The 15,677-nt window shown below is 45.3% G+C and overlaps 1 protein-coding gene across 1 annotated transcript in view; it reads left to right on the top strand.

The window, feature by feature from the left end:
- The window catches only part of GPN2 (GPN-loop GTPase 2), a 134,203-nt gene that overhangs the window by 104,115 nt on the left and 14,411 nt on the right, over positions 1-15,677 (top strand). Inside the window, exon 5 of the mRNA XM_078668655.1 lies at positions 8,717-8,847. Coding sequence (XP_078524781.1) covers positions 8,717-8,847 — 131 coding nt within the window. The remainder of the gene's footprint in view (positions 1-8,716; positions 8,848-15,677) is intronic.

The following is a 15,677-nucleotide window of genomic DNA, read 5'->3' as shown; positions in this document are numbered from 1 at the left end:
GGCCACCTGCGGTGGTGGACCAGGAGTCTGTGGAGGGGGAAGTAGTTTCTCGGGAGGACCTGCCCATCCCTGCTGAGTGGCATGTGGAGGGAGGGCCTACCAGAGAGGAGTTCTGTAAGGGCCAGAAGGAGTGCCCTACCCTTGAGGGACTGAGGCGTCAGGCTGAAGCCCAGGCAGCAGGGGACGTTACGGGACACTACCACATTTACTGGGAGGACGGACTCCTCTACAGTGAACCCAAGGTACCCTTACCTGGTTCATCAAGGGCCTTGGTAGTCCCGCAACGGTACCGAGCCTTTCTACTGGAATTGGCTCATGAAATTCCCTTGGCAGGACACTTAGGTCAGGACAAGACCTTTGCTCGGCTTGTCCCCCACTTTTACTGGCCTCAGATGAAAGTGGCGTCTAACACCTACTGTCGGACATGTGTATCCTGCCAAGCCAGTGGGAAAACAGGGGTGAAGCTGAAAGCTCCCCTGGAACCACTTCCTGTCGTTAGCACCCCCTTTGAAAGGGTGGGCATCGACCATTGTAGGGCCATTGGATCCACCAACAACAGTTGGTCACAGGTTTATCCTGGTTCTGGTGGATCATGCCACACGGTACCCAGAGGCAATTCCTTTGAGGACTGTCACTGCACCTGTGGTGGCTAGGGCCCTAATGGGGATCTTTACCCGAGTGGGTTTCCTCAAAGAAGTTGTGTCCGACAGGGGGACCAACTTTATGTCAGCGTACATGCGGGCAATGTGGAAGGAGTGTGGAGTGACCTACCGGTTCACCACTCCCTATCACCCCCAGTCAAATGGACTGGTAGAAAGGTTCAACAAAACCTTGAAGGGCATGATCAGAAGTATGCCTGAAAGCCTGCGGAGGAAATGGGACGTCCTCCTACCCGGTTTGCTATTCTCCTACAGGGAAGTGCCACAGAAGGGAGTGGGCTTCAGCCCCTTTGAGCTTCTGCATGGGCACCCTGTACGCGGTCCTCTCAGCCTGGTGAAGGATGGATGGGAAAAGTCTCCCAGGAAACCCCCCCAGGATGTGGTGAGCTACATGCTGGCCTTCAGGAGCCAAATGGCGAAGTTGTGGAAGCAAGCTTCTGACAACTTGGAGGCCAGCCAGGCAGTAATGAAGGAGTGGTATGACCACAACGCTCACCCGGTGGAGTTGGAGCCTGGCCAGAAAGTGTGGGTGATGGAGCCTGGAGAGCTAAGTGCCCTCCAGGATCGCTGGACAGGCCCCTTTGAGGTGTTAGAAAAGAAGGGTAAGGCCACATACCTGGTGGACCTTAAGACCCCTCGACAGCCCCTACGGGTGCTACATGCTAACCGACTCAAACCCCACCATGAGAGGCCCGAGGTCATCTTAATGATGGTGACTGATGGAGGAGAGGAAGCGGAAAGCGAACCTCTCCTAGACTTGTTCTCGTCTCAGGAAAAGGATGGGTCGGTGGAGGGAGTGATTCTCTCCCCAACCCTAACTCCTGAACAGCGGAAGGACTGCCGCCAGATACTGGAGCAGTACTCTACATTGTTTTCCCTTGTCCCGGGAAGGACTCACCTGTGTACCCATGATGTGGACACAGGGGACAGCCCACCAGTGAAGTCAAAGACCTACCGGCTGTCCGACAAGGTGAAGGCTAGCATCCATGGTGAGGTTACCAAGATGCTGGAGCTAGGAGTTATAGAACCTTCCAGCAGCCCCTGGTCCAGTCCGGTGGTTCTAGTGCCAAAAGCCGCTCCACCAGGCACCACTCCAGAACTGAGGTTCTGTGTGGATTACCGGGGACTGAACTCCGTTACCAAAACTGATGCTCATCCGATCCCTAGGGCGGATGAATTAATTGACCGGCTGGGAGCTGCCCAATATCTAAGTACCTTTGACCTTACTTCAGGGTACTGGCAGATCTCCCTGACAGATGGAGCAAAGGAAAGGTCAGCCTTCTCCACGCCTGAGGGACACTTCCAATTCTGTGTGATGCCCTTTGGGCTCAAGAATGCCCCTGCCACCTTTCAGCGGCTGGTGAATCAAGTCCTCTCCGGTATGGAGGGTTTCTCCGCTGCTTACCTGGATGACATTGCTGTCCTAAGCAGCAGTTGGGAGGACCATTTGCAACATTTGCAAGCAGTTCTCCAGGCCCTGAAACAAGCTGGCTTGACAATCAAGGCCAGCAAATGTCAGATTGGGCAGGGGTCGGTTGTGTACCTAGGCCACTTGGTGGGTAGGGGAACAGTGCAGCCCCTCCAGGCAAAGATTGAGGCAATCATGGCCTGGGAACCCCCCAAGACCCAGACTGAGGTCCGAGCTTTCCTGGGCCTCACAGGTTATTACCGTCGCTTTGTGAAGGGATATGGCACTATTGTAGCGCCCCTCACAGAGCTCACCTCAAAGAAACAACCTCGACGGGTAGTTTGGACAGAGGCTTGTCAGCAAGCCTTTAAAAAACTGAAGCAGGCAATGTGTGCAGCACCGGTCCTGAGGGCCCCAGACTTCTCCAAGGAGTTCATTGTCCAGACAGATGCATCAGAACATGGCATTGGGGCAGTGTTATCGCAACTTAATGAGGAGGGCCTGGATCAGCCTGTAGTTTTCCTTTCCAGGAGATTGCTTCCCCGGGAACAGAAGTGGAGTGCAATTGAGCGGGAGGCTTTTGCGGTGGTGTGGGCTCTGAAGAAGCTGCGGCCATACCTGTTTGGCTCGCACTTCCTGGTTCAGACTGACCACCGCCCCCTTCGTTGGCTGATGCAGATGAAGGGGGGAAATCCCAAACTGTTGAGATGGTCCATCTCCCTACAGGGAATGGACTTCCGGGTGGAACATCGGCCTGGAGTGGACCACGCCAATGCAGACGGTCTCTCCAGGTATTTCCGCCTTAGAGATGAGGACTCTCAAGGGGTTGGGTAGCTCTCCCCACTTTCAGCTGGGGGGGATGCGTGTTAGACCTGTCTGCCTTTGGGTAGTCCCTCCTATTCATTATTTATTTTGTCCCCTTTTTGCCCCTCATACCCTTTATATCCTTTTGTGTCCACTGGACTATTTTTATGGAGTTGGCCTGGGGGATAGATGCTCTTTTGCCCTCATAGTTTTTCACCTCAGGCCTAGGTGCCTTTTCTGACTGGAAAGTAGGGGGCCCACAAAATGGTCGCCATTAACTGCCTTAACGGTCATTCCTGGGAAGGACCCCTAGACTAGAATAGGGGCCTTCCAGAACCTTCTGGACCTTCTGAGGCCACCCTATAAAAGGTCAGCTGCAGTGCAGCCATTTTGTCTTTCCAGAGAAGGTTAGCTACAGTAAAGGCTGTAGCTTAAGGCGGGGGTAGGATAATCAGAGGGTTGATATCCCAGTGTAGGGACGCTTCCTTACTGTTTCACCACCCCTCTTCCCTTGTGGTTACCGACCTGACCCAACCAGGGAAAATCCTGGAGACCCTGGGCACCTGTCCTCATCCAGCCCCCAGAAGAAAGAGTGGGTGAGGGAGGTTGAACTGGAGTGTAGCTCCAACCACTGCCCAGTAAAGAAAGGGTCCTGGTTTAGACTTAAGGAGTGGGATTTGATAAAAGAAGGAATTGTAGTGGAGAAGAGGGAATACTGTGTGCCCTTTTCAGACGCCTCAAGAACTGAGAGGGAAGGAGGCTTCATCTGGCATTTGAACAGAATCCCCCCTTGGTACCTGTGGTAACGCATCGCCACGTTAGGGGTAGTGGGTTCATCCTGGTCGAAGGCTAGAACCGAGTGCCTGGGGCAGAATTGCCAAGTGATTTGGCCGTGTAGCGAAGGCCGCTCCAATATCACTGAGACTGGTGACTGTGGTTGAAGGCTCGCGTTAAGGATTCCCTTCCCCAACTGCGCAGGCCCCGCCGAGTGAACACGGGACCTGGAGCGAGGGCGGAACCAAAGGAGGAGGTCCACCGGAGCTGAGCAGGCTCTGTCTTTGAGCCGCTAATCTCCCGCGCATGCCCGGTCAGGCCGCTTCCCTCAAGGAAAGCAGAGACCGCGCCTGTGGAGTAATCGGGCGTGAGGTGAGCATCGGCTCCCTTCCGCTTGTGTGGCCCTTTGCCCCACGCTAGCTCCAACAAGGAGGGGCTGTTCTAGCGAGTGAGGAGGGTCGAGCGGTCAACAGACCCACGCCGAGTGCCCCGGTGTGGTCTTCCCTCCCCCGGCAGTACGAGACTCTGGCCCAGTGGGCCCAGCATTGAAAAGTAAGGAGTGTGTGAGAGGGGGAAATCGAAGGCTGTAGATCTTCAGATAAAAGGGCAGAGAAGCGATATCTATCGGTTGGCCACACTAAGAGAGAACTAAACTAGTCAGAAGCCTTCAAGACTTCTACAAGGGACGCCATAGAACTGATTTTGAATGCTGACTAAACTGTACTGGTAAATAAATCTCCTTGTGACAGCTCTAGAGGAGAGCATGGACGGAACTAGCAGAGTGGGGGTTACTAGCCATCCTTCCTTGGTGCTGTAAGGGGGGGGGGGGGGCTAAATGGAATTAACCTTTATTTGAGGATCAAAGACTTCCTGAGCTTGTAAGATGATCAGACACTGCTCCCTGAGAACCTATGTATTGTATTTTCATGCTGAAAAACTGAATTGTGAGATCTCTTCGCAGACTTTTAGTAACTGATAGAGTCACTGTTTAGATGCATCTTTCTGTACTAACTAAGGATAAATAGTAGAAAAGAGAACAAAGTAATATTTTTATAAAACAGCACGTATTTTCATATAAAATTTGGTGTAGTGTTTCTTTTTGAGTGGAGTTGCAGCGAGTTACTGCTGGGTGGTGTTCAACCTTTACACATGTGCCTCTATTAGTGACTTTCTTACCCTAGGCCAGGCTACCCTAGGTGGCTTAGCAATTCTAGGTCCAACACCCTCTCACCGCCAAAGCCAACCTCCACAGGGGAATGAAGGCCCTCGCCAAATGGATGAAGGACAGCAGGCTGAAGCTGAATTCTGACAAGAGGAGGTCCTCATCCTCGGCTCCACTCCCTCAGCCTGGGACGACTCCTGGTGGCCTACCTCGCTGGGAACAGCCCCAGCACCCACCAACCATGCACGCAACCTGGGGGTCATCCTCGACTCCACCCTCTCCATGACCAAGCAGGTCAACGCCGTCTCCACATCCTGCTACAACATCCTCCGAATGCTCTGCAGGATCTTCAAGTGGATCCCCTCCGAAACGAGAAAAACCGTCACCCAGGCCCTCGTCACCAGCAGGCTGGACTACGGAAACACTCTCTACGCAGGAACAACAACCAAGCTCCTGAGACGGCTGCAACGCATCCAGAACGCCTCGGCACGACTGGTTCTCGACATCCCCCGATGCAACCACATCACCCCTCACCTGAGAGACCTACACTGGCTCCCCATCAACAAGAGGATAACCTTCAAACTCCTCCTCCACGCACACAAAGCCCTACACAACACCGGACCAGCATACCTCAACGGACGGCTCAGCTTCTACACCCCCACCCGCAGCCTCCACTCAGCCAGCCTCGCCCTCGCCATGGTCCCACGCACCCGGAAAACAGCCGGCGGCGGCAGATCCTTCTCCCACCTCGCTGCCAAGACCTGGAACACCCTCCCCACCAACCTACGACAGACCCAAGACCTGCTGACCTTCAGAAGACTTCTCAAGACCTGGCTCTTCGATCTGTAGCAGCCACCCCCCCCCCCCCCCCCCCCCAGCGCCTTGAGACCTTATTGGGAATGTAGTGCGCTCTACAAATTCCTTGATTGATTCCTTGATCGAGTATGTGCCAGGATGTTGAGTTTGACCTGGGAGGAGGGGCGTTCGGAGGCTGCACCTGCCATCTGTCTAAAGAGGCCATGAAGTCATTCCAGTTTCCCCAGAGTATAGTCAAACCGTCAGGAAGTTCTCCCCAGAGTTGCGTCAGCCTGTCCACAAACATCTGACTAAGGGGGATGCCCCCTCTTTTTTAACTGGGCCGTCGATAATCTTGATGTGAAGAGAAGTGGCGGCCCAAAGTCGAGCAAAGTTAAGATTCACGAAGAGAAGTGACGTCCCAAAGTCGAGCAAAGTTAAGATTCTCGCGCTCCTCTTCCCATACGACACCCTTCTCCTCTCTTGAACCCCATCCGGATTACAAATACTCATAAATAAATGTGAGGACTTCTGCTTCCTAAGAAGGTTGGAAATCAACTCTCAGAAGACAAAATGTATGGCCTTCAGACCCCACAGAAATCTCAAGTAGCAACTTACTTCGGGACCTACTGCTTTGTAGCTGTTCTAAACTTTCGATTTTCTTGGGGTAAGGATCGCTAATTCTCTTTCTTGGTCACCCCAGATCTCTAAAAGCAGCTTGACTGTGCCCCATACTTTGGCATTTTAAAAATACATAAAGGTTTTCCAAATTGCAGGCTATTTTCCTTGCTCTAAAGATCTACCGAGTTAAGACTCAAGCAACTGCACTTTATGGTGCTGAGCTTTGGGGGAATACAAGTCTGAACATTTTGTTAAAATCCAAGGAACTCAAGTTTCTCAAGTTCCTGCACAAGTTGCCCCAGGCTGCTCCAACCGTACCCGTTATTTTGGATACTGCCCACAAAGGGATGGAGCATCTTGCTGTCTTAAAACTTCATTTTTTTAATTGGATCAGAAAGTGGTCTAATCCTGAACTTGAACGTTATAGAAGGGATCTGTTCGAAATCAAGAGTTTAGACACCGGCAATAAGATCAAGTGGTTCTTTCACCTCAAGGAATGGTTTACAAAATTTGGCCTGCAGTCTTTTTACACCTTTCCCTCACGTATTACCCTTAAATCCAAGGCCATCATAAATAAACAATTCTGATTTCTTAGTGGCCCAATGGTGTCAGTCATCTAACCTGGGCTCCCTTTCACTTCAGCTTGTGACCTCTAAACCTGGCCCTAAATTCGAGGCTTACCTTGACGAGATCACTCCTTTCTTGGTGAAAAGCTTATACATCAAATTTCGCATTGGTATCCTTCCGTTAAGGTGTATTACTAGTAAATGGTCTCAAACCCCCTCGCTTATGATTGAATGCAAACTGTGCCGGTACAAACATGAGGAACTTAACAACTTTCTGTGGTTTCGCCCAGTTTATTGACGTCCTAGGCACAAATGGATCTGTCCCCTATGTCCCCTATGCCTCAACTTGGTCATTGATAGATTCTAGGTGGCCCGCAGGATTTTCTTATCTGACCCCTCAAGGCTTATAGTAGATATCTACTGTCAGCCTGGTCCATACGTCTAGACTCCTCTCTGCTGATAAGTAGAGCCCTTGCTGAAACCTCAAAACCTATTTTTTTTCTTTTACTTCTCCTCTCCAAGTAGCTGTAGTAACATTGCTGGATCTTGTGTTTTAGCTTCATGCACTTTATTTGACCCTAAAAGGGCAGATGCGTGTTGGTCCACTCTATATTTTTAACTAATTGGTCATCTACGCACTATTACACTTTAGCCTCACATTATCCTTAGTGTGCTGCTTATTTTAGCTTAGTGAATACAATTCTCCCACTGGCAGAGCCATCACTGTACCTGGCGCTGGTGCTGTGACTTCCAATTCCAGGTTTTTAACAAAACTTTAACCCTTCTTGCTCTCTTTAGTTGCTACACTTGGACCACTGACTCCATTTTTAAGCGTAGGCTAGACACTTAGTTCAGCATTCTAAATCGTTGGAACACATAATGAACCCTTGAATAAGGTTTTTGTTCGCCTTCCCTGTTTTCTTTCCTTTTTTTTCTCCTCCTTGCCAGGCTTTATTCGGACAGGCAATCTACTCAATTCTGGCGCTTTGGTCCAAGGTGCTTCAAATTGTTGCAGCGTTTTAACCCGTTTTACTGGCTTAATCAATATTGTAGACGCTTGTGGGCATTAACTGTACCTTTAGGCTTAGTGTGTACTACACTGTAATATGTTATCTACCCACGAATATTCTATTGCCATATAATGTTATGTTAGTATGCATTTTATTTGGACCTTATTTGCCTTTGCCTTTAATTCCTTTTTATATTTATAATCTCTGACTTTTATATGTTGTGACATTCATTCTCAGATTAAGTAATCTTGTTAGCTGCATATTTTGTATTCATTTCTGTACTTTTATGGCCTTGCGGCCGAAACAAAGTTTTTCTACTATGGTATCTTTATTTGATTTTTCTTTTAAATGTTCGATACTAATGTTATACTATAGGGGTATTTCTTTTTTGGGGGGGGGGGGGAGGGGGGGTTGTTCATATCACGGTCTGTGTTTAAAATGTCAATGTTTTTGTTTTTCCTGAAAATCAATAACATGTTTGATGTTAAAAAGATAAAAACTATTTTTGTAATTATTTACTATTTTGAACTATGTAAACTTGGCTCTGCTATCCACAACATATTTCGAGCATCTTGCATCCCACCACAGAATATTTGTCCCAAACCAAGCATAACTTAAGTTTCCCACCTCTGGACTCGTTCAAATTACACTTCTCCATTCATCCAGAGCAGAGTAACAGACTCCAAATGAAGCCTCAACAATTCATTTTGCAGTGGTAATAATTCATTCTGCAGTTCTGAATAATGCAACATAATCATTAACTTCTTTAGAGTTTCAAATATTCAGGGTTGAATTTAATTTAAAATATAGGTGAGTGCCATACAGTTTAAAGTAGCTTATTATCTTGAGATAACGGGGCCCTGTGTTTTATCAGCACCTTTTTTCTGCTTGCTTTAATAAATGTGATTTTCTACCAGGATAAGGACAGCATGCGACAGGTGATCAAGGCTGTGGACAAGGCGAATGGCTACTGCTTCGGGGATGGAGAGCAGAGGACACTGGAGGTCATGATGTCTGCAGCAGTGGGGGCAGACTTCCAGTTCACGTCGTATCCTTTTTAAAGTCCATTCTTGTTGCCCACAATGCATATGAACATTGATTACCCCTGCTCCCCATCTTCCCACTGGTATGGCTGCTGTGGCATACAGCGGCGTGAGATGATGAATGAGAGCTGAAGCTCTATCACTGTACACATCTAGAAATTGAAATAATTTACACAAACTGTACATGTCATACGGAAATTGATGCATCCTTGAACTGTGCTCCGCGTAGGCTACTGTATTCTCGATTAAGTTCAGATAAAACTAAAAGACTAGCACTCTGCTGCTTATTGTACCCTTTAGACACACTTTTTTCGTAGTAACGATCTTTGACTCTGAGGTGGGTTGCGGCCCCATCGTGTAGTTAAAACCTCATTATTTCAGGAGCCTGCTCTTCAGGTACATGCCTGATATGGGTCATCTAATGCATTCCACTCTAACAGTTTGTTACACTAGAGCAGGGCTACTTTAAATCTTACTGTTCCATCATGTTGGCTAGGCCCATCCTACTGATACTTATTCCTTTGTGCCCTTGGGTCTGACCACAACTAGATCTTCATCCTTTATATCTCACAAGTCTCATTTGGTGTGCATAGGGTACTTGGAGTCAAGGGACACAACTCATAAAGTGAGGCCTTATTCCAATGGTGCCCGCTAAAGGGGTCAGGAGAGATGGATCTGCACCAGGTTTTCAGAATCGACTGATTATGTAAATGAGTTTAATTTAGAATTACTAAATATGCAATTATCTTGTCTGGATATCCTGAAACTCTGTCATGGATCTGCCCCTTCTGACTATTATATTGGACACATGTCTCTTACTCACATACTCGCTATAAGGGCAAGTGGGTGCATCATTCTCCCACTTAAACAGTTAGATTACTGTGGCCCAATTAAAAAGAAAATATATTTTAGGAATTGAAGCTTTGCCTTTCTACTTTAGATTCTTATCTCACACCTGAAATGCCTGTGGTAAAATGAGGTCTCTAAAAAATGGAATCCTTTATTAAATGACAGATTTAATTATCACTTTATGAAAGGTGATGTGATGTTATTGTTGAATTTGTTCTTTAATAGGTGTTATATAAGATTCACTTAAAGTTGGCCAGTGCAATATGTGGCATGTTCCTATGTAAAGGGTGAGAAAGCTTAAAGGGATCTAAGAAGCAGTTCTCTTTTTTGCCTAATGTATGCCTCCAAACAGTACTTTGTACTTATGCAAGTGGAATTTTAAAATCCCATTTCCGCAAGCACCACGGCCACTGCCCTTTCTCTTTAAAGCTGTAGAGCTGTTGTCCACTTTAAGAGGCTAATTAAGTTTGTTGAAGCTATTGTGAATGCTGGCGTGGCAGTACTGCTTTGCTCATCCATGTCCAAGATCTTCGCTTTCTGCCTAAGGAGATATTGGAAGGTGCTGCATTCATTTATTGTCTATATGAAAGGGAGGGGCCCCTTCAAACACCCAGTGGGACTGGGGCACTATAACAGTGAGAAATAGAAAAATCCCAATGGGTAAGTTACTCATCCATCATTTGCATATCCTCAATAAATTTGAAAATTTCATTCATTCCATTTACTCACCAAGAATGTACTATAACATATTGCTCAGTGTGCTACAAAAACCAATACATTCACTTATTAGACATTTTATTTAGTTTACAGGTTCATTAAAAAAAAATTCACATTAAAAAGCTGAAAGTCAGCTAGACAAGTTTAAAAAGCAGTCCACACGTATTGATAATCACAAATGAATACAGAAATATAAATCGAACAAACATAAAGAGAATATTCCACCAGACCTAAACAGTTAGTCTTGGATAGCTACACGTCCCCTATTAAACTATGTATTAGCTACATTACTTGACCACATTTGTATATTTTTGCCGTTCAAGTAGTGTGGAATAAGGGGATTGTGTACAGATTACTGTGCGTCGACGCATTTCGATGGGTTGTCAGTTTATTCCATCTTTATCAAAACCAAAGGATCACTCTCATTTAAGCAGGATACAGTTGTGAATAGCTATGCACCTATAAAAACATAAATTAAATTCAGAAACATTTTCAAATGTATTGAGGATATGCAAATGATGGATGAGTAACTTACCCATTGGGATTTTTCTATTTCTTCATTTATTGTCTCCAGTAGAGGCAATCACCAGCCAATCTCAAAGTTTTTCACCGGTATTTTGGAGACAACGTCTGTGGAGTTGCTTTTATCAACAATACTAGGAGAGCTGGTAACTAAGACTGTTGGTGAACAAAAGTGCTCAAAACTGGTCTGTTGATCTTCAGAGCTACGAATTGCTCTGCCATTGCAAGATGCTACAACAGTATCCTCCAAGACAAGACGGAAAGATTGGATTTCTTGTTAGACAAAACATGTCAGTGACGCTTTCCTTAGTTCTAAAATGATTTTTTTTATCCCGGGGTCAGCAGATGTTGCTGAACTAGTGGTCACATATATTTTAATATAGCTTTTTTAAAGAAGAATGTTGTAGATGCCTCTAACGGAAGCCCAAAGTCTAGACATGTGGTGAATCTGCTGTTTTCTGGAAGATTCTTGTTTGGTGCACAGGTGAACAATAATATTTAAAGTGAACATATAGACCAAGATGGAAAAGAAGGAGTGCACAAGAAAAAGTGGCCATTGCAACCAAAATACGGATGCATTTTCACACAGGAGTTCTTAAATCAGTGACTTGAGAACAAGAGTGCTAACACAAAGCAGCCCAGCAGTGTGCCACAAATAATCACTAAAGTTGATGACACTTCTCAAGTAGCATCCTAGTGCCCTGAAGGCATAGGTATGTTGTGAGGTTCATTGCATAAGATAAAGACTGCCAGTACCAGCTCCATCGTTTGATTATTTTCAAATTACTGTTGGTTCAGTAATTGCCTTCCAGAGTGTTGTGTCATGCGTGTTGTAGAGATTAGTTATTCATGTCTATCAGTATCTCGATGACTGGCTCATGAGGGCTCCCACAGAAAATACATCTACTTTGCCACTACAAACAACTAATTTTCTATTTAGCAGTGAGTTTTCATCAAGCAAGTACGTTGTATCCTTCTCAAGGATTCCAGGTATTTTTTTTTATCGGGGACAGCCTAAGACATTCTACAAACTGAGCTGTCCCCATCAGAAGACAGACAGACATACACACACACACACACGTTTATTTCGGTTAATTAAAACCATAAATTTACCCATCAAAAAACAATAAATTAAAAAGGTTCAGAGAAAATTAAAGCAATTACCTCCTTCAGAGGAGCAATATCATCCTGTGTTACCTTGTTCACGCTGCACCCTATCCTGTCTTGCAATACCCCTTCCGCAAACCACATATATGTAGTGCAAATGTGACAGCGCAAGGTGTGCTAAAAGTGCAAGTGGAGCATAAAAGCGAGAAGAAAAGTGTAATCTAATTTCTAGACCGCATTATCGCGCAATATCTTCTTGTTCCACATTGCTGCCTATTATCTTACAGTGTCTCTTCCATAATACCAGATATAAAGTGCAGGTGTGGCCAGATAAAATTAGCTAAGAAAGAAAATGACATCAAGCTAAAAAACATTCACTCAAACCCTCCCCCCCCCCCCATACGGTAACATCTGTAACTAACATTTCATCTGTTAATGACCTGTCCATAAAACCAGATATATAATGCAAATGTGAGAGCGTAAGGTGTGCTGAGAGTGCAATAGAAGCTGAAAAGAGAATCAGGGAAAGCGTAAACTCCATTCTGGACAACAGTATCGCCCCATGTTCTCTTTATCCATGTTATTGCCTATTGTCTTGCACTGCTTTTTCTATAATTCCAAATATAAAGTGCAGGTGGGACAAAATAAAATTTGCTAAAAATGGAAGAAAATGACATCAAGCTAAAAACATTTACTTAAACACCCCCACCCCATTCATGCTGCTAAATCTGCAAATAACATTTTATCTAACCGGGACCGGTCTACTTTTTCCAGTTGGTGCAAATTCGCTATACAGTGCAAAAGATAATAATAAGCAGCGTCAGACCATGATATTTCCTCAGTAGAGTACGCGCATATTCCCTTGGACCTTGTTGTTCCACATCATGTCCTGTAATACTGCTTTCATTATATCTAGAATAAAGTGCTGGAGTAAGTATGCAAAGCTGCTGAAAAAATGCAACTGTGACATTGAAAACATTGAACAGCATCAGTGTCGAGCTATTGCCCATTTTTCCTTCACACTGCCACGTCTGAACCTTTATTTTACAGCAGCCTGTCAGCTTTTCTGATAAGTTTTGTGAAAGCCGAAACCACTTGGGGACATTCACCCTTTAGACAAAAGATTTAACGCATGACAGCAGGTTCTGATGGTGTTCTGATTAAAAAGGTTGCGCAACAGAGCCTTCTGTTCAGTCAACAGCTTGGGGCAAGGTGATGCGATGAGAGTCCGACTTCCTGTGTGACAAAGCCTGAATTTAGAACACAAAGATTTCCTTGACCATTTTTCAGGCAATCAGTAGTTTGGCACAGGCCGAAACTAACATGAAGCAACTTGTTTTAAAAAAAGAATCTCATTAAAGCAGTTAAGTATGATTGTGGTCAGATTGACACATGGATGGACACGCGCACACCTATACTTTAATTCTCTTTCCCACCATCCACCTCTTCACAGTGGCACTGACTTAAGAAGGGCACTACCCCATATAAAAAAATAAGCACCAATTTGTACAGAGAACATATGGAAAGGTATATTCCCTAAAATTAAAGAGGATTCATGTTTTTGATAAATAAGACAGTTCTCCGTTCCATCAAGTGGGCCCATCAAGAGGGCCTCATTGAAAAGTCCCTGCACCATTCTTGTGGGTTTGTATGACGACTGTGAGAGCGTATAGTAAATGTTATCCTCTGACGTCAGTTTTCCCATTCCATATATCTTTGACGTTTTAAAAGGCTTAATGCAAAGTTTCAACCATCTGTAAGTTATATTAACATGCACCATTGAACGCTATGTTTCATCCATTGTATGTACGCAATTTAAACTATTTTTTGTACCTCGAGGTACTACCTGCACATGATAAAGGACCTCATAGTCTACAGGCTTTTTAGTTGTCATATGGAGCTGAAATTCAAGACTCGGCTGTGTGAATAAGTGATCAACTACAGGTGACTTGGGTCTTGCATAATTCAAAGGACAATTAAATCTTTTAAAGTTTTCATTAGGCTTATTATTCTATAGATAAGGAGTCTTCTGACCACTCTTGAGGGAATATGCTACAGGTAGAGCTACATAGGGCCTCTACTTAAAAGTCCAGTCTTACATTATCTTGTGCAACCTACATTTTATTGGTTTGGGTTGACCAGCTGACTTTGGCAGACAGCACTTAAGAATGTGGGGGTTCCTTCAAGCCTAGACTTCATATGGGGTTGAGGGACAGCTATTTATGTATCCGGTTAGGCTGCATGGTGCAGCTCTCTGCATCTGTACTTGGAAATGGAATGTTTTTTTGCAGCTGTCTGATGGTCAGGTGAATTAATAATTAAACCATTTGCCAAACTGCAACATCAGAATTCTTGCTGCATAGAGGGGACTCCGCTTGAGTTTGTGAATGTACATTTCTGTTTGGATATTTAATTCCATGTTGCTCTAAAGTGAGTGTGAGCCTGTGGCAAGATTCCTCAGAGTCTGCTACCCCAAATTGTCTCTTTACCTTGCATCCTGTGATCATGTCTCTTGCAGTGTGGTGTGACCTTGCCATCTCCATGCGGTCTGCATAGGCCCACCCCTCAGCTCTTGAAACATTGCGCCCTGGAAGTAACTCAACTCTGCTTCTTTCACCTGGTAGTCTGGCGCAGCATAATGTCTTGCTTTCCTGATTCTGACCCCACTGACCTACTTTTGGCCTGGGTGCACACCTGTGAGTGAGCATATGCCACAACATGGATCTCGGACACAGTTGTGGAAGGCATCCTAAAGGGCTAAGCTCCTGTACAACTGGAGTGGGACTATCTTGGTATTTGTATTTTTTTTTACTTGCCACGAGACGTTGGAATCTTGCAAATGTCACTTTCAGTAAGTGGTATCAACCTTTGGGGGAAGGCCTCCTTTATTGGTGCTGTCGCATGTTACGAGATAGGAAGCCTGTATTCCATTCTTGCCTCCCCTTTCGACTGATGGTAAGCTGAGGACCTGTGGTCCATGTAGAGAAAGGGATAATGCTTGGTAGACCCACCACTGCTTGTGGGATACCTGTTTTTTTTAAACGTTCGACCCGAAGTGAACCATTCCAGAAAGTGTTGAGGAGGCATTGACATTTAATTTTGGCAGCCAATGGGGCTAAATACAGTGGGGTTGTGCTCAATGGTACTTTGTAGCTAGTCTCATGCAGGAGTTGTGCAAATATGTTTTCAAATATCAGTATCTACTGCAGCATGTTGCAAGGCAACATTTTCAATGCATTCTACGGCAGCTTTCAAGTCAGAACTTTTACATGGTGCATTCCTTATTGTGTGACACGTTTTGGGCAGGAACCTATAACGCCAATTTCATACATGCAACTTGCACCTGTGTGTATTGGATCTGCCATTTTGAATTGGTTTATCTGGTGCTGTTTTAATGCATGTGAGTTATGCAGGTGTGCACAACATAGTGGCTATATCGATATGGCTTAACTGATTATATTACGTGCACACACTGCTCGTCAAGAAACAATCACTGATCTCATCTTGCCCTTTGTCAGACACACATGTTTGAATCTTAGATTTTTTATGGGTGATTTGCAAATCTGTTTAATTTGTCAGGCATCTGAATGGGTGGCATAGAAAAAATATTAGTCTACTCATGGAGATTCATACATCACTA

Source organism: Lissotriton helveticus, chromosome 12 (assembly GCF_964261635.1).
Source record: "Lissotriton helveticus chromosome 12, aLisHel1.1, whole genome shotgun sequence".
NCBI classification, from domain to species: Eukaryota; Metazoa; Chordata; class Amphibia; order Caudata; family Salamandridae; genus Lissotriton; species Lissotriton helveticus.
This window is presented reverse-complemented; position numbering and strand designations above follow the sequence as displayed.